General features: G+C 36.8%; 1 protein-coding gene across 1 annotated transcript in view; it reads right to left on the bottom strand.

Annotated features, from left to right (window-relative positions):
• Positions 1-24,843, bottom strand: part of FAM81B (family with sequence similarity 81 member B) — a 72,887-nt gene that overhangs the window by 25,452 nt on the left and 22,592 nt on the right. The window contains exons 3-5 of the mRNA XM_037800882.1: positions 21,953-22,196; positions 16,927-17,045; positions 2,775-2,904 (exon numbers count right to left, since the gene is read on the bottom strand). Coding sequence (XP_037656810.1) covers positions 2,775-2,904; positions 16,927-17,045; positions 21,953-22,196 — 493 coding nt within the window. The remainder of the gene's footprint in view (positions 1-2,774; positions 2,905-16,926; positions 17,046-21,952; positions 22,197-24,843) is intronic.

The raw sequence follows: 24,843 nt of genomic DNA, 5'->3' as shown, positions 1-24,843 counted from the left end.
TGAATAAGAATCAGAAAAAAAACTACAGAATTGATATGTAAATCCCAGTGCAGTTTCTTTGAAAAGGTATTAGGCAAACCTTGTTCTACTCTAAACATGAAGAAAAGAGAGAAAATGTAAATAATTAAATTAAGAACAAGAAAAGAGCCAATGACCTAGATCTACGGAGTATGGAAAGTATAATAGAACTGTTGTGTGTAAGACAATTCTATGAGACACAGATTTGTAATTTGCCCAAAATAACACAGCTAGTAAGTTAGGTCAGATTTGGGATTCAAACCCTAGCAGTCTGATTACAGGGTCCATACTTTCTTCTACTGTGCTAAACTGCCTCCCTCTTTATACTCACCTAATACATATGAAAATCTAAATTAAATGGTTGATTTAGGGTGAAAAAAAATGAATGACTCCTAGAGAGAAAGAAAAGAGAGAGATCAAAAACATGGAGGAAACTAAAAAGATGGTTAAAGAGTCACCCTTCTGAGGGACATGCAATTTTATAGGCAAGTTATTATTTAGTCTTTCAAGAAATAAATATTTCTTTCCCCAAAGCTAGCTTAACTATGAAACCATCTCTCTAAGGATTCTGGTTCTGGTAGGAAGGTGGTGGCTGCTTAGTTTCTGAATCTTCCCATTTTGTCTCCTGGAAACTAGGCAGGGCAACAGGGAAAATGATAAACAAACAGGCAGGCAGACCAACAGACAGTGATGGCACAACAACAAAACTCCCCACAAACTATGTTTTCAATGAAATTAAGAGACAGAGAAAAACCATACAAATGCCATATTATATGTAAGTTCTGGAAAGGCTGAGTGAGAAGTCGTGAAGGTGCTCAGAGCAGAACAGATAGTAAGGAGAGGGCTTGGCATGGCAGCAAAATTGCCAACAAATATTTACTCCCAGAGAAGAGCCCTATATTGAGAGGAAATAGCTGTGAACAGGCTGTGTCTTAATGGATACTAGAACTGGGAAGGACAGAGATGGCAAAAGAAGCTTCTGGGATACTCAGAGATGGCAGATCTCAGCAAATGCCAACTAGGTATACTTTCTAAAAGTGAGGATTTTAAGTTGGAAGACAGCAGCTGTTTCCCTTGAGAGGTGGCCTGTGAAGAAACGGAGGAACCCCAGGGCTGGTGTCCACCCTCCTGAACCAAGTTCAGTTCTCACTTCAGAGGGGGCATGACTTCCATCCTTTAGCAACACAGTCCTTCACTGTAGCAAAAGAGGAATAAGCCTTTGAGCTGGGAAACCTGGAAAGCCATCTTGCCCAGCCCCCTGCAAAATCTAATTTGTCAAATATGAGTACAAATAAGGGAAAATACTCAAGGAGACTATAAAGAAAAATGTGCAAAAGAGCAGCACAAGTTTCCAAAAGATAATGGAAAATCACCAAAAATGTGTTTATAAAGCAGATGAAAGTTATAACCCCAAATTTTAAAATAAGTTTAAAAACTTAATCAAGCGATTGCAAATATGAAGAAAGATCACAAAGTAGAAAAACAAGAACTCTGGGAAGAGATGGCTGGACAGCAAGATGATAGGGAATGGGACCTGCCAAAACACAGGAAAGGAATAGAAGAATAAGACAAAACTATTTCATAAGTGAAGTACTTATCACAAAAAGTACAAGATGAAGAGGTGTTATAAAAGCACAGTAAGGGAGGAAAAAACATAAAAAAGATAATAGAAAATTATAGCTATAGAAGAAAAGCAAAGGTGATATGGAAGTAAATACATATTAAAGTATAATTCTAGAAAACTTACCTGAATTAATAGAAAACTTGAATCCACATATTGAAAGAACACAATACGTACCAGAAAAAAAGATGGCTCAGAATTATCAATATCAATAATAGGATAGAACTGAGACCAAACATAGTCTTCATATCAATAATGCATTGGATTTCATATTTGTTCACAGGTACATTTCCAGATATATTTGTTTAGTTTTTTTTTTTTAAAAAGCCAAGTGCTTAGCAGCATATATCATGTTATCTTTTGTGTAATAAAGAGGGAGATAAGAATATATATTTGCATTTGCTTTCACCTGCATAAAAACTAACTGAAATGATCCACAACAGACTAATAAAAATGAATACCTGTGAGGGGCAAAAAAAATTTTATGTATGGTGATGGTGGGTGGTGGGGAGAGCATTCTCAGAGAGTGTATTTTCTTATATTTTTTGGACCATGTATATTCATTACATTTTTAAAAAAACCCTAGGCAATTAAAGAGAGAGAGAGAGAGAAGCTATAGTTGAATTTCACTTTTGAATTCAGATGAAAAATGAAATAGTGAATTTTTACATGATTGTATAACTGTCATTACAGAAATGCAAGAATGTTTCATTGTTAGGAAATGTATTAACATAGTCTTTGAAGTCCAGGCCAAAGGACTTGTAGGAGATAAAACTCGTAAGATTTTAAGCAGGGATATAACACGATCAACTCATAATGTTGGAATTATGATAATGGTAACTTCCTTTACTTATAATCCCTGGCTTTCCAGCCTTGGAGGGGAACCCAGAAAGTAAGGGTGTAGCTCTGTTGGAAAACAAGAGGAATTCATTAAATATTTGTTTGTTGGAAAACAGGAGGAATTCATTAAATATCTGTACTTATTATGGTGTGTATTCCTGAGCTGTTGTATTTAAATCTTTTCCAAAAAAAAGAGTTCTTTAAAACAATTATCACTTGAATGGGCATCTTGATAAGGTATAATGGTCTTCCTTCTGGCAGTAACACATAATATAATATAATCTGTTTTCAGTACCTTCATATCCAAGTTCTTAGAAACAGTTTCAAAGGCAGACATGAGCTCTTGCATTGCTTTCTCAGTCTGCCGGTATTCGTGCCGGATGAAGTGAATGTCTCCAGAAAGCTTCACGATGCTTGAATCGCATCTACTGGCAAGAAGGAAACTGGTTGTGAGATCAATAGGCTTGTAACATTGTTAATACTACAGTAGAAGCTGTGTATTCATTTGATAAGAAAGTTCTAAAGTTCTTTGAATAATGAGTTGATAGATGTAGGAGCACGTATAGGAATCTCCTTCCTTTTCCTCTTCCTTTTTCTGATGGGAGAGAAACCATGTTGGATGATGATACATTGACCCAAACCAAAGCACCACGATTGGAATAGTTTAGATGGGGACATTAGGATAAATTGGGGGAAGTTTTAGATTTTCAGCCTGACACATTAACTCAATCATAGGAATTCCAATATGTTTTGATGTTTTAGGAATACACTGAGAGCTGCCTGTGGCTAGGCAAAACTGAAAATTTTTCTTCTCCTTTATCACTTTGTGAATCCACTTTCCTCCTTTTACTCTCTTTCCTTGGTCCCCAGATAGCCAATTCTTCCTTTGGCTAGAAAAGTTGACCTAGCCCAACAAGGTTTTCAAATCTATTTTCAACCCCTGCAGCCCCCACCTTAGCTCCAGCCAAAACTCCTGTTCCTTGAGTGGTCTCAGTCAAGTATTGTCTTATATCAGGACAAAAACCATTCACACCAAAATGTCAATGAAGCTTTTGTTCGTAAGGTTGCTTTTGGTATTTTAGGGAAGGTATTCTGTTTAGGTGGGGCTAGAGTTGAAGATGAACCATTTTTCCATCATATCAAGAAACAAAATGCAAAGGTCCCCCACCCGTACCACCACTAATGACCCCTCTTGGGAGAGAACAGGTTACATATTGTACTAATTATTAGTTTCAACACACTCTAATATATGCATAAAAGATAAGATAAAGCATGCTGAAAGACTGTATCTTTTATATCTGAATTACCAGAGATTACTATGATGTTTGTCATTTTATAAAATAACTGTTTTGACTGTCATCAAATAATATTTATTAGGAACTGTATTTTCATGTTGTCATGCTAAGTGCTGTAAATATTGTTTGCTTTATGACTGTCAACATTTTTTAGGATCCAGAAATGAATTTTTTTTCCTTAAAATTTTTGGTTCCAAAGAGTTGAGTGAAAGGTGAAGTAAGATGGTAATTTTGTCTGATTAGTTCCTTGAAGCGGTATCATGGTGACTATGGTGGGATGAGGTGGCTATTAGGAGAGGAAAAAAAATATGGATTTAATCTGATCAAGAATGGGAGCATTTTATTTTCATTTTCATTTTGTGTGATTTGTGCATGCTTGTTTTTCTATGACTTTTTTTTAAAAATTAAATTCATTTTTATTGAAATATATTCACATACCATACAATCATCCATGATGTACAATCAACTGTTCACAGTAGGAGTTTTTCTATAACTTTTTAGTTGTAATTATTCTATTTTAAGAGATTCTAAAGTAGATTTAAGCTCTTAATATTTTAATTTTTTCTTTCACTTTATCCCTGAACAATTCCAATTTACCTTTTATCTTCTGAGCTCTTATTTTAAAAATTATTTTTATTTTGTCAATGTGAAACATGTCTATAGTTTAAAAGTCTATAATAACTAACTAGAGTGGTTCCTTACCTTGCCTCTCCTTACTTCCTTCAATCCCTCTCTTTAGAGGTAATCCTGAATTTTGTAGGCTTTTCTTCTGGCGTTTATGAATTTTATTAATTAGAGGAAGATTCAGCTCTTTTACGCTGTCATGTCCTCTGTTTTTCCTCTATATCCTCTCAAAGTAGTTGCATTACAATTTTTTGTTAAATCAATATTTAGTTTATATTATTATGCCAATGAAAATAATATTCATAGCTGAATGTTGAAGTATACAATTATTCTTTACTTTCCTACTTTTTGTTTTCCCTGGAGTTAATGATTACCATTTTGTAAAATTTGATTTTTATTTGTATCTATACCTTTCCATATCATCCAAAAGCCTCTTAATAGAATTTTTTAGAGGTCATTTGTATCAAGTAATTGATCAATTTCAATGTTTTTCTTGGAGACATCTCCCCTAGAGACTTCCATTCCCCTATGTAGGACTTCTTTCTATTGTCATTTTTGAAAATTGCTTTCTTTTTATGCTGAGATGGATTTCCTGTTTCCTGGACTTCTTATCTTCCCTTTTTCTTGATTTACTCCATTAGTTTGGTGGAGCATATCTTTTAATCCTTCTTGAGCTGAAGGGTTCATGGGAGATAAATATAGTAATACCTAACACAGAACATGTCTTTGATTGGCTAGATATAGCATTCTAGGTTAGAAACACTTTTCTTTGGGATTATAAAGGGATTGTGGCATTGTCTTCTGCTTTCAATGGTGCTATTGAGAAGTCCACAGCCATTCTAATTCTTCATACTTTGTATGTAACCATTTTTCTTTTTGAAAGTTTGTGGGATCTTCTCTTCACCCTCAGTGTTCTGAAATTTATGGACTCTTGATCTCACAACTCATGTATCTCTAGGGAATTTTCTTGACTTTTTGGGGAGATGATTTCTTCCACTCCAGTTTCTCTTTTTCTCTGCCTCCCATCCCCACCCCCTGCCACCCCAGAAATCCTGCTAATCAGATATCAGATGTTCAACACTCATCCTCTAATTTTCTTAATTTTTTTCTTTCCTGTTTTCCTTCTCTGGATTTTTCCTCTATGATGTGGAAGAGTTACTTTTTCTTTGCATTTTTCTTTTCTGCAATAATCTTGTTATCTGAATGGTTTTTTGTAGCATACTGTTCTTGTTTCATGGATACATTTCATTATTTTCTTTTATCTTTCTGAGGATATCAATGATTTAATGATAGTTTTTATCATTATTATTATTTTTACATATCCTTCCCCTAGTATAGTTTCTATTTCTCCCAAGTTGCCTTTTTTTCCCTGTTTGTTTTAGGTCTATTAGTCATGTTAGAGGATTTCCCCAGATATTTGACAATCCTTGGTGTTCTACTCATGTTTTAGAAAAGGTGACTGAAAAGCTGACTGGAAGCTCTGAAAATCTGAGTGGGGCCTGTAGATGCTACATTTCATTCTAGCATGATCTGGGCCATTTGTTGGGAATCTCCCAGAGTCATCTTTAGGTCTTTCCTCTTGGGTTGGTTATATTCCCTAGAGAGTACCCTTAGATTCTCCTACATTGAAAGTAAAGGTCTACATACTAGCATTCTGGGAGCTGAGTCAGGAAAGAGAACTCGGAGGTGGAGCAGAGTAGAAGTCTTTTGTATTTCTGCCCCTCAACCTGTGCTACTCAACCTCTTATCCAAAGGACCTCTGTTTTACCCTCTCCCAAGGAAAAAAAGTGTGGTTGCTTATGGGGAAGGTGGATATCTTTTTATGTGGCAAAAGGGGCACTTGCTGTAGTATAGATCAGAGGAGGGCTACTCAAAACCTTTCAACTAATACTCCTTTTAGAGTGCCCCGCTCACCTTTACCCACAGTTTCATGGGTTCCTGGCACAGCCAATTTCTAAGGTTCTTGAGAATTCTGTTGCATAAAATCAGCTTGTTCTTAACTTATTGCACAGCTTTAAAATTGGCCTTATTAAGTGTTCTAATCCACATGTCCATCTGCTTTCTAGGTTCCAAGATTTCTATGCTGATATCCCCTGTCCTTGTGAGTTTACATCTTAAAGAGAAAATCTAATTTTTACTATAGATTCAGTAAGGTTTTTTGAAGGAACAAAATTACATGTGGTTGTTCAATGAGCAATTTTCTTTTATCTTTTTGTTGTCTCTTAAATTCTTTGAAACCGGAAGAAACTGGTTTGAATTCTTCCTTTGATTTTCTGGGGAATTCCTCTCATGAGTTATATCCCTTAGTCCTTTGGTCTTTTGCTTATGTTCATTCATTCACTTCTTTCCTGCTTTCCTTCCTTCTTTCCTTCCTTCCTTCCTTCCATCCATATATCCATCTATCATCTATCTAGATTTATCTATCTATCTATCTATCTATCTAAATACTGTCAGAAAAGAAGTAGAAGAGAAGGGGAAATTTAAGTCTCATAGCTTTTAGCCAGATTCCATCTCAGATCATGAAATACATTTCAGAACTTTTCCATAAAAGGGAGCCATTTCAAAGAAAAATCAGACCTTGTACTAAAATCACTGCTTAAGATTGAATTGGAAGAGAAGTAAAATTGGAGCAGGGCAAACAGAGTCACCTACCACCTTCTTCTTGTATAATTTCATGTATCTCTAGGCTTCATTTAAATCTGTTTGTTATTTTGTTCTATATGTAAAATAAGATTTACACGAGCAAAATAATGAGTTTGTAAGTGGTTCACAGCAAGAAATAGATGTTGGGATTTTCATCAGCATGCCACCAAATTGAACCAAATCTCATTCATTCAAAACAAATATTTGGTATTTATCTTTTCTGCAAAAACATGGCACATCCAAGTAGTGTGATAGGTTTGTGGATGTTTGTTTTATTATCTTGCTTCATAACTTACCCAAATATTATTAAGAATTATTTTTTATGTATAAAATATTATATAATAAAATGCATAATTTTATATATTTTAAGACATACAAATATATTTATGAAATATAAATAATTGTGTAGTTATGTAAGTAAGCACATATTACAAAATGCCTTTTCTTTTGAATGACATGAGTATTCAGTCACCTAAGCCAGAAACATGACTCACTCTTAACTCATCTTCTACGTTTATTCAGTTACTAAGTGTTCTGGTTTGCTAATGCCACCGGAATGCAAAATACCAGAAATGGGTTGGCTTTTTCAGTGGGGATTTATTAAATTACAAATTTACAGTTCTAAGGCCATGAATATGTCCAAATTAAGGCATCAAGAGGTAGAAACTTCTCTGAGGAAAGTCCAATGGCATCTGGGGTTCCTCTGTCACATGGGAAGGCACATGGCGATGTCTGCTGACCCTTCTTCTCCTGGGTTCTGGACTTAAAATGTCTCTTTTAGTTTCTGTGGGTCCTTCTTACTTCTCCCGGGGTGTTTTCTTTCTTAACTTCTCTCTGCTCTCTCCAAAAACATCTCTGCCTTTTATCCTCTCATAGTGGACTTCATTAAGGGGATTAAGACCCAGCTTGAATGGGTGGGGTCTCATCTCCATGGAAACAACCTAATAAAAATGTCCCACCCACAAAAGGTCTGCCCCCACAAGATTGGATTAAAAGAACATAGGCTGGGGGTGGGGCAAGATGGCGGAGTGGTGAGGTGCAGAATTTTGTCTCTCCCCTAGAGCAGCTGGCAATTACCCAAGAACTATATGAAACAGTGTTTTCGGGGTCTCCAGTAACCAGTCACACATCAGATGCAAGTTTGGAATTGGAGGAAAAGCTGAGATCGCAGCGAACATTGTTAAGTTCCCTGGACCAGGGGTCTGGCACCTCTCCCCAGCCAGACCTCACAGGCTGTCTTGCTGCCAGCTCCCTGAAAGGGGGGAAAAATCCCCAAAAATAGCAATCTGCTGAGGGCAAGAAGGAAGGCTCAACCCAGCCTCAACTGCAGAATTAATTAACAAATTAATTAACTAATTTGGGGAGCTGGGGTGCTAAAGAAGGGCTGGGCTCTGAGAAGTGGGGGCACGGAAAAGCAGGCACCCATTCCCAGACTCCAAAAAAGCCATTTTCTCCCCCCTACGTTTTGTCCCTTGTGGCTTCTCACTGATCCCTTATCTTTTTTTTTTTTAATCTTCATTTTATTGAGATATATTCACATACCACGAAGTCGTACAAAACAAATCGTACTTTCCATTGTTTACAGTACCATTACATAGTTGTACATTCATCACCTAAATCAATACCTGACACCTTCATTAGCACACACACAAAAATAACAAGAATAATAATTAGAGTGAAAAAGAGCAATTGAAGTAAAAAAGAACACTGGGTACCTTTGTCTGTTTGTTTCCTTCCCCTATTTTTCTACTCATCCATCTATAAACTAGACAAAGTGGAGTGTGGTCCTTATGGCTTTCCCAATCCCATTGTCACCCCTCATAAGCTACATTTTTATACAACTGTCTTCGAGATTCATGGGTTCTGGGTTGTAGTTTCATAGTTTCAGGTATCCACCACCAGCTACCCCAATTCTTTAGAACCTAAAAAGGGTTGTCTAAATTGTGCGTAAGAGTGCCCACCAGAGTGACCTCTCGGCTCCTTTTGGAATCTCTCTGCTACTGAAGCTTATTTCATTTCCTTTCACATCCCCCTTTTGGTCAAGAAGATGTTTTCCGTCCCACGATGCCAGGTCTACAATCCTCCCCGGGAGTCATATTCCACGTTGCCAGGGAGATTCACTCCCCTGGGTGTCTGATCCCACGTAGGGGGGAGGGCAGTGATTTCACCTTTCAAGTTGGCTTGGCCAGAGAGAGAGGGCCACATCTGAGAAACAAAGAGGCATTCGGGAGGAGGCTCTTAGGCACAATTATAGGGAGGCCTAGTCTCTCCTTTGCAGCAACCGTCTTCCCAAGGGTAAAACCTATGGTAGAGGGCTCAACCCATCAAACCACCAGTCCCCTATGTCTGTGGTCATGTTAGCAACCATCGAGGTGGGGTAGGCAAATACCCCTGCATTCTCCACAGGCTCCTCAAGGGGGCACTACATCTTTTTTTCCTTGTTTTGTTTTTTTTTTTTTTTAACTTCCCCTTCTTTTTTAAATCAACTGTATGAAAAAAAGTTAAAAAGAAAACAAACATACAATAAAAGAACATTTCAAAGAGACCATAACAAGGGAGTAAGAAAAAGACAACTAACCTAAGATAACTGCTTAACTTCCAACATGTTCCTACTTTACCCCAAGAAAGTTACCTAATATAGCAACATTTCTGTGAACTTGTTCCTACTATATCCATCAGAAATTAACAGACCATAGTCATTCCTGGGCATCGCCAGAACGTTAATAGCTTATCTGTTCTTCTTGGATTATTGTTCCCCCTTCCTTAATTGCTCTCTATTGCTAGTTCCCCTACATTCTACATTATAAACCATTTGTTTTACATTTTTCAAAGTTCACATTAGTGGTAGCATATAGTATTTCTCTTTTTGTGCCTGGCTTATTTCGCTCAGCATTATGTCTTCAAGGTTCATCCATGTTGTCATATGTTTCACGAGATCGTTTCTTCTTACTGCCGTGTAATTTTCCATCGTGTGTATATACCACATTTTATTTATCCACTCATCTGTTGAAGGACATTTGGGTTGTTTCCATCTCTTGGCAATTGTGAATAATGCTGCTATGAACATTGGCGTGCAGATATCTGTTCGTGTCACTGCTTTCCGATCTTCCGGGTATATACCGAGAACTGCAATCGCCGGATCGAATGGTAACTCTATATCTAGTTTTCTAAGGAACTGCCAGACTGACTTCCAGAGTCATTATACAGTCCCACCAACAATGAATAAGAGTTCCAATTTCTCCACATCCCCTCCAGCATTTGTAGTTTCCTGTTTGTTTAATGGCAGCCATTCTAACCGGTGTTAGATGGTATCTCATTGTGGTCTTAATTTGCATCTCTCTAATAGCTAGTGAAGCTGAACATTTTTTCATGTGTTTCTTGGCCATTTGTATTTCCTCTTCAGAGAACTGTCTTTTCATATCTTTTGCCCATTTTATAATTGGGCTGTCTGTACTATTGTCATTGAGTTGTAGGATTTCTTTATATATGCAAGATATCAGTCTTTTGTCAGATACATGGTTTCCAAAAATTTTTTCCCATTGAGTTGGCTGCCTCTTTACCTTTTTGAGAAATTCCTTTGAGGTGCAGAAACTTCTAAGCTTGAGGAGTTCCCATTTATCTATTTTCTCTTTTGTTGCTTGTGCTTTGGGTGTAAAGTCTAGGAAGTGGCCGCCTAATACAAAGTCTTGAAGATGTTTTCCTACATTATTTTCTAGGAGTTTTATGGTACTTTCTTTTATATTGAGATCTTTGGTCCATTTTGAGTTAATTTTTGTGTAGGGGGTGAGGTAGGGGTCCTCTTTCATTCTTTTGGATATGGATATCCAACTCTCCCAGCCCCATTTGTTGAAAAGACCATTATGACTCAGTTCAGTGACTTTGGGGGCCTTATCAAAGACCAGTCGGCCATAGATCTGAGGGTCTATCTCTGAATTCTCAATTCGATTCCATTGATCTATATGTCTAACTTTGTGCCAGTACCATGCTGTTTTGGTAACTGTGGCTTTATAATAAGCTTCAAAGTCAGGGAGTGTAAGTCCTCCCACTTGGTTTTTCTTTTTTAGAGTGTCTTTAGCAATTCGAGGCATCTTCCCTTTCCAAATAAATTTGATAACTAGCTTTTCCAAGTCTGCAAAGTAGGTTGTTGGAATTTTGATTGGGATTGCATTGAACCTGTAGATGAGTTTGGGTAGAATTGACATCTTAATGACATTTAGCCTTCCTATCCATGAACATGGAATATTTTTCCATCTTTTAAGGTCCCCTTCTATTTCTTTTAGTAGAGTTATGTAGTTTTCTTTGTATAGGTCTTTTACATCTTTGGTTAAGTTGATTCCTAGGTTCTTGATTTTTTTAGTTGCTATTGAAAATGGTATCTTTTTCTTGAGTGTCTCTTCAGTTTGTTCATTTCTAGCATATAGAAACATTACTGACTTATGTGCAGTAATCTTGTATCCCGCTACTTTGCTAAATTTGTTTATTAGCTCTAGTAGCTGTATCATCGATTTCTCAGGGTTTTCTAGATATAAGATCATATCATCTGCAAACAATGACAGTTTTACTTCTTCTTTTCTGATTTGGATGCCTTTTATTTCTTTGTCTTGCTGGATTGCCCTGGTTAGCACTTCCAGCACAATGTTGAATAACAGTGGTGACAGCGGGCATCCTTGTCTTGTTCCTGATCTTAGAGGGAAGGCTTTCAGTCTCTCACCATTGAGTACTATGCTGGCTGTGGGTTTTTCATATATGCTCTTTATCATGTTGAGGAAGTTTCCTTCAATTCCTACCTTTTGAAGTGTTTTTATCAAAAAGGGATGTTGGATTTTGTCAAATGCTTTTTCAGCATCTATTGAGATGATCAATTGATTTTTCCCTTTTGACTTGTTAATGTGTTGTAATACATTGATTGATTTCCTTATGTTGAACCATCCTTGCATGCCTGGAATGAACCCCACTTGGTCATGGTGTATGATTTTTTTAATGTGTCTTTGGATTCGATTTGCAAGTATTTTGTTGAGGATTTTTGCATCTATATTCATTAGGGAGATTGGCCGGTAGTTTTCCTTTTTTGTAGCATCTTTGCCTGGTTTTGGTATTAGATTCATGTTAGCTTCATAAAATGAATTAGGTAGTGTTCCATTTTCTTCAATGTTTTGAACGAGTTTGAGTAAGATTGGTGTCAGTTCTTTCTGGAAAGTTTGGTAGAATTCCCCTGTGAAGCCATCTGGCCCTGGGCATTTATTTGTGGGAAGATTTTTGATGACTGATTGAATCTCTTTGCTTGTGATGGGTTGGTTGAGGTCTTCTGTTTCTTCTCTGGTCAGTCTAGGTTGTTCATATGTTTCCAGGAAATTGTCCATTTCTTCTACATTATCCAGTTTGTTGCCATACAGTTGTTCATAGTATCCTCTTATAATTTTTTTAATTTCTTCAGGATATGCAGTTATGTCACCTTTTTCATTCATTATTTGGTTTATATGGTTCTTCTCTCTTTTAGATTTTGTCAGTCTAGCTAGGGGCTTGTCAATCTTGTTGATCTTCTCAAAGAACCAACTTTTGGTGATATTTATCCTCTCTATTGTTTTTTTGTTCTCTATGTCATTTATTTCTGCTTTAATCCTTGTTATTTCTTTTCTTCTACTTGGTTTCGGATTGGTTTGCTGTTCATTTTCTAGCTTCTTCAGTTGGTCCATTAGTTCTTTGATTTTGGCTCTTTCTTCCTTTTTAATATATGCGTTTAGTGCTATAAATTTCCCCCTTAGCACTGCTTTTGCTGCATCCCATAGGTTTTGGTATGTTGTGTTCTCATTTTCATTCGTCTCTATATATTTAGCAATTTCTCTTGCTATTTCTTTGTTAACCCACTGATTGTTTAGGAGTGTGTTGTTTACCTCCAGGTATTTGTGAATTTTCTAAGTCTCTGATGGTTATTGACTTCTAATTGTATTCCATTGTGGTCAGAGAATGTGCTTTGAATAATTTCAATCTTTTTAAATTTATTGAGGCTTGTTTTATGTCCCAGCATATGATCTATTCTGGAGAAAGTACTGTGGTGTACGCAGGCAGTGGAAGGTTGAGCAACTACAAGAAGGAGTGAAGCTGTGAGACACACAACGAGGTAAATGGATCCTGTACACAGTATTTGAGTGAAGTACACCAGAAATAAAGGCAAACACTTTAATGCCTCACCAATATGGACTAACTACAATGTGTAAACTCAGAATTGAATCTTAGAACATAGCCTAATGTGGACATAATAATTGTAAGAGTCCCTAGATTGTAAACTCTTACAGCAGTTAACTCTATCCCTGAATTGTAATGCCTATCTCTAAACTTTGAGATGCTGATCCCCTAGCGTATAACCTGATTGGTCTCTGGAACAATGCATATCTCTGAGACACCTGAAACTCAGAGCTAGAGCTCGGCAGATATGAATGTCAGTATTAGTGCATACAGCCACTGTTAAAAAAAAAAAAAAAAGCTGAAAAAGAGCCCAGACTTCAATTAGTGATATGAATGAATCAGGTCTGGTTAAGACCAGGGCAAGCCAGGCCAAAGGGTAAAAGTTGAAACGGATTGTGTTTTAAAACTTCAACTTCTATATGAGACCAAGGGAAGAGATATCTATTTGGTACAGGGTCTAAATTTTCTAAACAGTACAACTCTACAGTTGATTTGTTCAAACACCACAATTGCATGGAATTTTGAATAGGAATTGAGATACGGTAGGTTAGTATAGGCTGGAGTGAAATAGTGACACATCCCAGAGTAATTCGGGCAGATAATAAAAAAATATATTTACAGCCTCCCCCTCCCCAGCCCCGAGGATCTGGGGGAAGGTGCGGATGTGTTGGACATCCTCACATGGACTGGTGTTGATGTTGTCACAAACATTGGGACTGGCGGTTTGATGTGCTGAGCCCTCAATCATGGGACTTGCCCTTATGAAGCTCGTTACTGCAAAGGAGAGTCTAAACTTACATATAATTGTGCCTAAGAGTCTCCCCCTGAGTACCTCTTTGTTGCTCAGATGTGGCCCTCTCTCTCTCTAACTGAGCCATCTTGACAGGTGAATTCACTGCCCTCCCCCCTACATGGGACCCAACTCCCAGGGTTGTAAATCTCCCTGGCAATGCAGAATATGACTCCCAGGGATGAATGTGGACCCAGCATCGTGGGACTGAGAGTATCTTCTTGACCAAAAGGGGGATGCAAAATGAGATGAAATAGTTTCAGTGGCTGAGAGATTTCAAATGGAGTCGAGAGGTCACTCTGGTGGACATTCTTATGCACTATATAGATAACACCTCTTAGGCTTTAATGTATTGGAATAGCTAGAAGTAAATACCTGAAACTACCAAACTCCAACCCAGCAGTCTGGACTCCTGAAGACAATTATTTAATAATGTAGATTACAAGGGGTGACAGTGTGATTGTGAAGACCTTGTGGATCACACCCCCTTTATCTAGTGTATGGATGAGTAGAAAAATGGGGATAAAAACTAAAGGACAAATGGGGTGGGATGGGGGATGATTTGGGTGTCCTTTTTTCACTTTTATTTTTTATTCTTGTTCTGATTCTTTCTGATGTAAGGAAATGTTCAGAGATAGATTGTGGTGATGAACGCATAACTATGTTATCATACTGTGGACAGTGGATTCTATACCATGGATGATTGTATGGTGTGTGAATGTATTTCAATAAAACTGAATTTAATAAAAAAAAAACAAAAAAAAAAAACAAAAAAAAAAAAAAAAAAAAAGAACATAGGCTTTTCTGGAGTACATAACAGATCCAAACTGACACACTAAGCCTATAGAGTCTACCTTCCTAAAGTCTGTGTTGTCTGTCCCCTGCCATACTACCGTGGCTAGTACCTTAGTTAAGGTCCCTGCCATTGCTCAGCTGGCTTACTGTAATAGCCTTCCTTTGGCCTTCTTGCCTTTTTTCTGTACTCCGTAATGCAGCTGCTACTGGAATGTCACTAAATGTGATCATATCACCCTCCTTACTTAGAATTCTCCTATGGCTATTTTTAAACTTCAGCATAAAGTACAAACTCTTTATCTTGGCTTACAAAGCCCCTTATCATCCAACTCTGGACTGGTTTTCTAGCTTTATCTATTATCTCATCTTAAATGCAACCCCCAAAATACTACAACCAAAATACTCTTCTCACAGGTAAGCCCTTGAACAAGTCACAGTTATTCACCTCTTGGTTCTTTTGCACGTATTTGTCCTCCAACATAAAGTGTCTTTGCCACCCTTCCTTGTCTATCTAATTCCTAATAATCTTTCAAAATTGGCCATCTCATGTGCCACCTCCTCTGGTAAGTCTTCCCATGCCCCACTCTGATTTGGATATTTCCATAGCCTCCCAGGCTTTTGTCAGAGTGCTCACTTCATTGTTTATAGATGGAGCATTTTTCCCAGCTAGATTGTGAACAGTTATGGGATGACCACTGTGTCTTTGAATCCTCAAAGCCTAGCACACTGCCTGGCATGAACTAAGTGCTCAATACATTTTTGTTGAATTAAATGGACAGACACGGTAGGAGAGGTTTGTCTTGAGCATCTAATTCTTATTTGTTCATTAACACTTCTGAGTGGATCAACAAGAGGGAGGTAGGGGTATTCGGGGAGGGAGGAAGAAAAGAGTTGCTGACAGAAGATGCCGAGATGGAAAGGTATCCACAGTTGGCCCTTCACAAGTCATATTTGATGTGTCTGCCACAGTAGTCCTGCTATTGTCAATTCCAACATTAATTCTTTTGATCTAGAAATCTCATTAAGATGTAATTCAAACCCTTATCTATGTTCAGTAAATCTCTTTCATTACTAACATTTATACGTAATTCTTGTAAATGTTTAACGTTAAATACTATTAAAATTTGACACATCTGGGGATTTTATATGTGATTTTTAGGGTGTGCCTATCTATGTATGGGTGTTGGCATTTGGGTCATTGAGGGCTTTAAAGACAAGATCCTGGTCACTTTGAGATGTAAACAAATTTGACATTCTGTATAGGGGACTTCTATAGAAATCTTGGATCTTACATGTTGTGCCAGTTTGAATATATTGTGTCCCCCAAACGCCATTATCTTTGATGTAATCTTGTGTGGGCAGATGTTATCAATGTTGATTAGATTGTAATTCTTTGATTGTTTCTGTGGAGATGCGCCCCACCTAGCTGTGGGTGATAACTGATGAGATATTTCCATGGAGGCGGGGCCCCACCCATTCAGGGTGGGCCTTGATCAGTAGAGCCATATAAATGAGCTGATGGGCAGAGGGAACTAAGTGCAGCTGTGAGTGACATTTTGAAGAGGAGCTACAGCCAAGAGGGACACTTTGAAGAAAGCACAGGAGCTGCAGATGAGACACAGTTTGAAGATGGCCGTTGAAAGCAGACTCTTGCTCCGGAGAAGCTAAGAGAGGACAAATACCCCAAGTGCAACTAAGAGTAACATTTTTGAGGAACTGCAGCCTAGAGAGAAACATCCTGGGAAAAAGCCATTTTGAAACCAGAACTTGGAGCAGACGCCAGACACGTGCCTTCCCAGCTAACAGAGGTTTTCCGGACACCATTGGCCATCCTCCAGTGAAGGTACCTGATTGCTGATGTGTTACCTTGGACACTTTATGGCCTTAAGATTGTAACTGTGTAACCAAATAAACCCCCTTTTATAAAAGCCAATCTATCTCTGGTGTTTTGCATTCTGGCAGTATTAGCAAACTAGAATACATGTAGTATGAAGCCTTCAAAGTTCTAGGATATACTTTCTCAACTACAATGTTTTCTGCAATAGGAAGTTATTTGGGAACGTGAATTCGGTGGCTAGGAATTGACTGCAAACACTAGTTAATATGGTATTTCTCACCTGGCTACTCTTCCTCGAAGATCTCCAACTCCTTGTTGGTGTTTTATGTTTAGCTCCTGTACTCTAGAATTATTTCCTGTGGCTACCTGGTCTCGGACTCTTATTTGTTCTTCTAAAACCTGTAATTTTGAGTTAAAATTCCCATTAATTTCCCATGATACATAATACGAAAGCATCATTTAAAGCAGGGATTACAAAAACAAATACATAGGATGTTATTGTTATAGATTGGCTGATAATGAAATGAATGAGAAGGTCCCATCTCAGAGAGAGGCCACCCCTGCCCACCTAGGGAAGGTGGCACAGATTGATTCCAGCTAATTGTTGCCAGGTGGGAACATGTTTCAGAAGGAGCCAGATTCCAGACTTTATATGAAATCTCTCAATTTTTAAATATTGGCATCTTATTAAAAATTCTTTTATAAACACTATATTGGCCAAACAAAACATATCCATTGATCTGGTAGGGCCATGGGTTGCCATGTGGCTATCACTTATATAAAAGCTTTTCCCTAAAACCTATTCCACAAATGGTGGCAAGTTTAAAAACAGTGATTTTTTAAATATGGCATCAGGCAAGGCTCTTTACAGATTGACTCAGAACCACAATGAAGCTAACATAATTAACACAAGCAAATCTGAATCTATTTCACACATGCAAAGTAAAAAAAGGCTTATTGTTCTAGATTTCTTAGAGAACATGAGAGATTTGTGGCTCAAATGTATTCAGATTTTATTCTTGCATATCTTTAAATGATATTTTCATTGTATCTTGTTATTGTGGAGATAAAGATGACCTTCCTATTCCACCAGGCTGATGGTCTTGAAAAGTGTTTTTAAAAATTTTTGCCAAACTATATATTAATTTAAAAATTGAAATAATTCTGTCTACAAAGATTTGTGTCTTACTTGACATGCAAACATATTTCAATGAAAAGTGAAAAGAGAAATTAGGGATAATTTATGTAAAAATAATTTGTATTCATTCAGAAATAAGAATATAGAACTTGGGAAAACAGCCAGTTTGTCATTTGGGAAACTTTCAAGCTTAGCTGTTATATTTGAAGCTATGGCTTCAGCTGCACTATGCTTCAACTTATGTTTATGAATTTTACTAGGAAAAAAGGATTTCTGTGGCAAGTGAATTATAAAAATTTCAAAGCCCATATTCAGAATTTTGCCCATTTGTAAACTGGCAGATTGAGACAACTCAAGAACAAATAAAGCCTTAACTGAAGACAGAAAAATGTCCAAAATCACTAGCTAGAGGTTTTTATCTTTTCTTTCGGTATGTGTGTAGGTGTTTTTTTGTTGTTGTTGTTTTGTTTTGCTTTCGGTTAAGAATAGTAATGAAAGGGAACTTGCCCTACTAGATATTAAAACATTTTAAATAAAAATAATAAGTAAATTGATATAGTGCTAGTATGTAGATAAATAGATCAGTGTAATGTAACAAAGACATTGGCAAATGTGAGAAAGGAGTGTGCTGTGTGTGAGGCTCACAAATCAATGGGGGAAGAATTTCACAAATGGTGTTGGCATTTTTGGTTACTTACTCAGAAAAGAATGAATTTAGATTCTTACCTCGTTGCACATATCAAAATAAACTTTAGAAAACATTGTTTAAAATATAGACAAAAAATTAAGCCATAAAAACAAAAGATAATAGAGGAGGTTGTCTCATTTCTGAATGAAGAACTTTCTAATCTTAAAAGTAGTGAGAGAAATAACAAAAGATTAGAAGGTTTATCTTTATAAAAAATAGTTTAAAAAACATTATAAATATAATTACTATATAAATAACAAACTGGAAAAACATTTATAACAAATGTTATTGCCAGGGGTTTTAGTGGTGTGCTAGAAAAGGTGTGCACCTGATTGTGTATATCTTTTCCTGTTCCTGTGTTCAGTGATGTCACGTGGGGTGTTTGAAATCAGTCAGGGTGGGAGTATTTACACCACAGAAATAGGCAAACACTACAAACCAGGTGGGTTTACCCCCCAGATTGCTGATTGTTAAATATTTACCAATGATAATAACCATGGTTATTATCCTTAATACGAAAGGAGCTCGTCAAATCAATAAGAATTAAAAATCACCAAAATCCTGAAAAATAGTTTAAAAATGAACAGATTATTCACAGAGGAAATGTAAATTATTACAGTCAACTTAAAAAAAAAACTGGATTCAACACTTTCAGTAAGAAAAGGAAAAAAGAGGAAGATCTATTCCATTTTTGTTCAATCAAATTAGCAAAGATTAAAACACCAATACATCTCAATGCTGGCATAGAGAGTGAAAAAACACTTACATAATGCTAATGGAAGTGTAAATTATTGTAAACGTTCTGGAATCCAATTTGGCAACACACATCAAAAGCTTTCAAAGTATTCATACCCTGGTAATTCTACTTTTAAGAGTATATGCTATGAAAACAATCCAAATGCAATCAAATATTTACGCATGAAGATATTTCAATATTAAGAGAAAAACTGAGCAAGTCATGGTACATGCACCAGGCAAAAGTTTTTAATGACACGTAAAAGAGTTTATGATATAATCTGATATTAAAAACTGTATTTACAAATGTAGACAGCCTTCTAAATGGAATACTTGGACTAGAGGGAGATATGTGTGCGTACTCACAGAGCTTGCCATTTGGTCGTGAAATTGTGAGAAGATTTTTTTCCCAAGTTTTAAATTTTTTTCCTGAACTTTCAAAATTATTACAGTTATCAAGTATTGCCTTTGCAAATGGGGGAAATGACACAATAAAGCAATGACATTCATAAAATTCCTTTTTTTTTGCATTAAAATAGTTTTAAAAATTGCAATTAGATCACAGGTTAAAAAAGGAAATGATTTAATTTTAAAAAGGAATAAGCAGTTTAACTGCTGCAATAATAGTAAATCGAACAAAAACAAAAACAACTTCATTCGTTTTAAAGATATGAATGAAGTTTTGACTCACCCTTGAATCTATTTTGTGGATGGATTGACCTAGCTAAGTTTAGGTTCTTTTAAAACACTTGAATAGCATCCATTTCTCCACAAAGTACTGATCACTTGGTAGTTTTCGTTATTTGCTAAAGGTGGTCTAATAGGGTTTCTTCTTCATTGTGTTTTAACTATATTATTTACAGCCTTTAGAATATTGTGTAATTCAGTTTTCTACCAATCAGTTCAGTCATCTTCATTGATTCATTTAAACTTCTAGCGCTTTTTCCTTATATATGCCAAATCCTTAACAGGATTTCATATTTTTTGAGGTTTTATAAGTTTATGGATAACATTTTTGCCTTGTCTTTCTTCAGAGCTAAACTACAACAATTTTATTTTTGTAATGCAATTTTATTGAGATATATTCACATGACAATCAAGTATTACAGGAACAGAAGCTCTTAGCAAGAGTTCTGGAGATATGGAAACTATTTTATTGGTATATAATCAATATGTATTAAAATGCACAAATCAAAGTATGCATCTCGATGAATTTTGACAAATGTAATCAACATTTTGATGTTTCTAAGAATGTCATTCACTTCTTAATTTCAAGAACTTTGCCTCCTAAATTTGGATGTTATTTTGTGCTAATGATATATTTACATGATATCTCAAAAGGCACCCAGGCTCTTGCCTCTCTTGTCACTTTTTGAGACTTCATTATGCCTGGAAACACTTTGACCACTTTGAGACATGACACTGACATCAGGCATTAGCGTCAATTCAATTTAACGAAATACCAATAAACTGCCTTTTAAGGGTTTACTGAGAGTTTTTAACTTTCTGCATTCTCTCAAATGCATTATGGGGCCTGCTAGACCCTAAGATTAAAAAAAAATTTATTAAATATCCTGAATGACAAATTCATGAGGAAGTCATTGCTGGGTCAATCCTAATGCTTTTATTAAATTTAGAATTCTCTCTGATAGTAGAAAAAGGCATTGTGGCAGTACATTGTTGTCAGTTCTCATGAAAATTCCACACATTTTTGTCCAGTTTCTTAAAGTGTATTCCCTGGAATCCTTATCTGGAAATAGCTACCCCAGATTCATCATGCACAGTAGGACCTCAGAAACTCTTAAAAAAAAGCTGTTTAACTTGATTTAAACCAACCATTTTTTTTCTTCCTCAGAAACTCCTTTTCCTTTAACATCTTAAAAGTCATCTATTCATCTATTTAAGAAATATTTTTTGGAGTCTGACTACATACCAGGCCTTGTGCACACTAGGGGCTTAGCAGGAAATAAAGTAAGGTCCCTGCCCTTGTGGAGGTTACATTTTACAAGGGGAAAATAAACAATAAACAAATATAGAACAGGTTAGGTTGTAATAGGTGCTATAGATAAAAAAAAAAAATAAAGTATATATAAGGGAGATTGAGACTGTTGGGGCAAGGTGTATGTGTGCTTATTTTGTAAAGTTTTAATGAAATTATCTCTGATAAAGTGATATTTGAACAGAGACCTGAATGAAATTAAAATAAGTCATAGGAATATGTAGAGAAAGATGACTCCAGCCAGAAGGAACAGCAAGTGCAAAGGCCCTGAGGCTGGAGCATGACTGATATGTTCTAGGAATACCTGGAAGGCCTGTGCAGCTAGAGTGAAGGAGAGAGGGATGGAAAGTGGGGTCAGAAAGATAGTGGGGGTCGGACTGTGATGGACCTGCTGAGACAGCATTGCCAAAAGAGTTATAAAAATCTCCTTTGGAAATAATTATGCTAATAGATTCTTGGAGATTTGGACTAAAATAAGCAATTTAGCACAATATCTGGCATAATATTAAACCCCTCTCTTTGCTGTCATGAACTAGATACACAATAAATGTTCTTTGACTAGAAGTTCCTTCTCCCTTTTGGCATAAATGAGCATTTGAAAAATTGAATTGTTTGCCTCTAGGGCAACTAAATTGTAATCATTTAAACTTAAAAATGGCTACACATTTCTGTAGTTGAAAAATAACACTGGTGGTTGATAATCTTTTGTCAAGCAATGATGCTAAATATGGGAAATGGAGAACTACCTCAATGTTTTGGCTGAGTTTTTTGACGATGCTGGTAATGGTCTGGATATGACTTTCCAGTAGCTTCCTGGCAAGTGACTCCTCTTTTCGAAAGCCATGGGTCCCTTGAAGACAAGCAGAGATGTCCTCCTTGATGCGGAAGGCTTGTTCCAGCAGGAAGGCTATGGTGCGCTCCTGGTTGTTCATTCTGTTTTCTAGCTCACTTTTCTGGGTGTTCCGAATAACAGGAAGAAAAGAATGACTCCTGGTCAGGAAAAGGAAACAACATCAGGGATGTTACAAGAATGAGCTGGAGGAGCCAGGAATGAGAATTTGCATCCTCACTTCTACTCCTCTGTTTTATCCCCCAGGATTTTAGTAGGATTTTGAGTGCTTGCATGATTATAATTTTGGTCTATTTTTTCATCTGTAAAGCAGATCTGACTTAAGCCTTCATCTTGTATCATGCATTTTTCATTTTTTTCCCAAGCAAGAATTGTTCTATGTACTATGCTAGTAAATTTTCAAGCCAAATTGGTGCATGTGCAAAAGACAGGAGTATGGGGATTCATGAAGGAAGATATTAGAAGCCTTCTTCCAACACTTACGCCTTTACATACACATGTGTTTAAAAAATATTTTTATATACACCCATATTTAAAAATACTATTTTAACCTAAAAAAAAAATCTTTAAAAAGGCAAAAGTGGCTGTATTAGAGAATTTCCCAATGTATCTTTCTTGGACTACTAGTCCAGCAAGACAGGTCACCACAAAAGAATTCTATGATCAAATCAATTTAGAAAACATTACATGCAATATCTCTTTTGGTGAGTCACACTGTGCATTAGTACATTAATATTCAACAGCCTTTTCTAGTTTTACAGAGAAGAAAAGTAATTCATGGAGTAGGCAACCAGTCCTAGGTCTCTCAAAGCCCATGGGCTAACACTTGGTTATGTTGTCCCCAAGCACAGGTCATTCCTGAAGCTGTTGTGTGCACTCATTTCTCTCCTCATGCTAGTACACATTTTGTGTATGTGAGCATGATAATATTCAATTAGGTCTCTATGACTCAGAGTTAGAAGCTTATTTTAGATTTGTTTGGAAAGCTATTAAATTTCTTGGGGATTTATTATCTTATGGATGGGTGTGTCAGTTTGGATATGTTATGTCCCCCAGAAAAGCCAAATTCTTTAATGCGATCTTGTGGGTGCAGACTGATTAGTCTGTTGATTAGGGTGGAACCTCTGAATTATGTCCATAGATGTATGGACCCTGCCCATTCAGGGTGGGTCTTAATTATATCACTGGAGTCCTTTAAAGAGAGCTCACATAGAGAGCAGAGAGGACAAAACATCCCAAGGGAAGCTAACAGAGACATTTTGAAAATGGTCGTTGAAAGACGATGCTTAGATATGCTTGGAAATGCAGACAGAAGGACATTTGGAGATGCTAAGCTAAGGCAAAAGCCCAGAGACATTTTGGAGAAAGCCGTTTTGAAACATAACCCAGGAACAAAGGACCAGCAGACGCCAGCCAGGTGCCTTCCCAGCTGACAGAGGGGTTCAGATGCCATCAGCCATTCTTCTGTGAAGGTATCATCTTGTTGATGCCTTAGTTTGAACACTTAGAACTGTAAACTTGTAACTTAATAAATCCCCTTTATAAAAGCCAATCCATTTCTGGTATTTTGCATAGTGGCAGCATTAGCAAACTGAAACAGTGGGGAAGTAAAATTAGAAAATTTCCATTGTGTAAATAAGCATCAGATGTCATATAAAGATATTTAAAATAAAACTTGAAAAAATTTAAAATTGCAAAATTACATGCAATTACAATTTTACAACACTCTGTTTTAGGAGTTTTATTTAAAACCTATATAAACTAGTTGTATATAGAATACACTTTAAGAAACACTGATTTGACATTATTGCAATTACATACAAGACTTATCCTGTAAAATGGTAGTAGATTAGGTAAAAAAAAAAAAAATTGGAATGGTTCTAGTTAAACAGATTCAGTTTTTGGATTCATGGCTATAGCTGGGCATTAGTCTAGCCACCTTTTCAGACATCCTCTGAGTCAGCATCTTTCATAATCATCTTTTCTGTAATAGTCCATTAGATATTAGAAATTAGGGGGAAAAAACTTACATGTGAACTTGTAGAGTGGCTTTCAAACTATGCTATAAAGGACCCCTGTAGAGAAGGGCCTTGTGGGTTGTGGGGGTGGGGTAAAAGGGAGAAGGGCCCATTTGGAAGGATTTTTGGGCTTTCTCTCTTCAATCTTATCTGTTTACTACATTGAGATTCTGCATGATCTTTCATTGAAGAAATGACTCTACCATCGATGAAGTTAAAAGATCCCTGATCACTTAAATGCCTTCACTTTACAAACCCAGAAACTGAGGTCCAGAGAGGTTAAGCAGCTTGCACAATGTCACACAGCTATTTATTTGGCAGAGACAGGATTACCTCCAGGTATCCTGCAGTCTAGTCTAGGACCCTTTCCATGATGTTGCCTCTGAATGGTGGCAAAATATTTTGTGAATATCACTAGGAGAGGGCAGCCTTAAAAGAAAAGGGGAGTTGTCCTTATTAGGGGCTGGGAATAAAATGATGAATGAAAGAGACAAGGTCCCTGCCTTCTAGGAAGTATCTATCTGTATTTATATCCCTATGTAGAAACACAGTCTATATCTTGTGCTGGTTTGGAGCTGTTATGTACCCCAGAAAAGCCATGTTCTTTTAATCCATTCTTGTGGGGGCAGACCTATTGCTGGATGAGACCTTTTGATTAGGTTGTTTCCATGGAGATGCGACTTAGCCCATACAAGGTGGGTCTTAATCCCCTTTCTGGGGTCCTTTATGAGAGAATCAAAGGCAGGTGGAACTCACAGAGGAGAGAGAG

Source organism: Choloepus didactylus, chromosome 13, assembly GCF_015220235.1.
Source record: "Choloepus didactylus isolate mChoDid1 chromosome 13, mChoDid1.pri, whole genome shotgun sequence".
Lineage (NCBI taxonomy): Eukaryota > Metazoa > Chordata > Mammalia > Pilosa > Megalonychidae > Choloepus > Choloepus didactylus.
The sequence above is the reverse complement of the archived record's forward strand: the minus strand, read 5'-3'. Positions and strand labels throughout refer to the sequence as shown.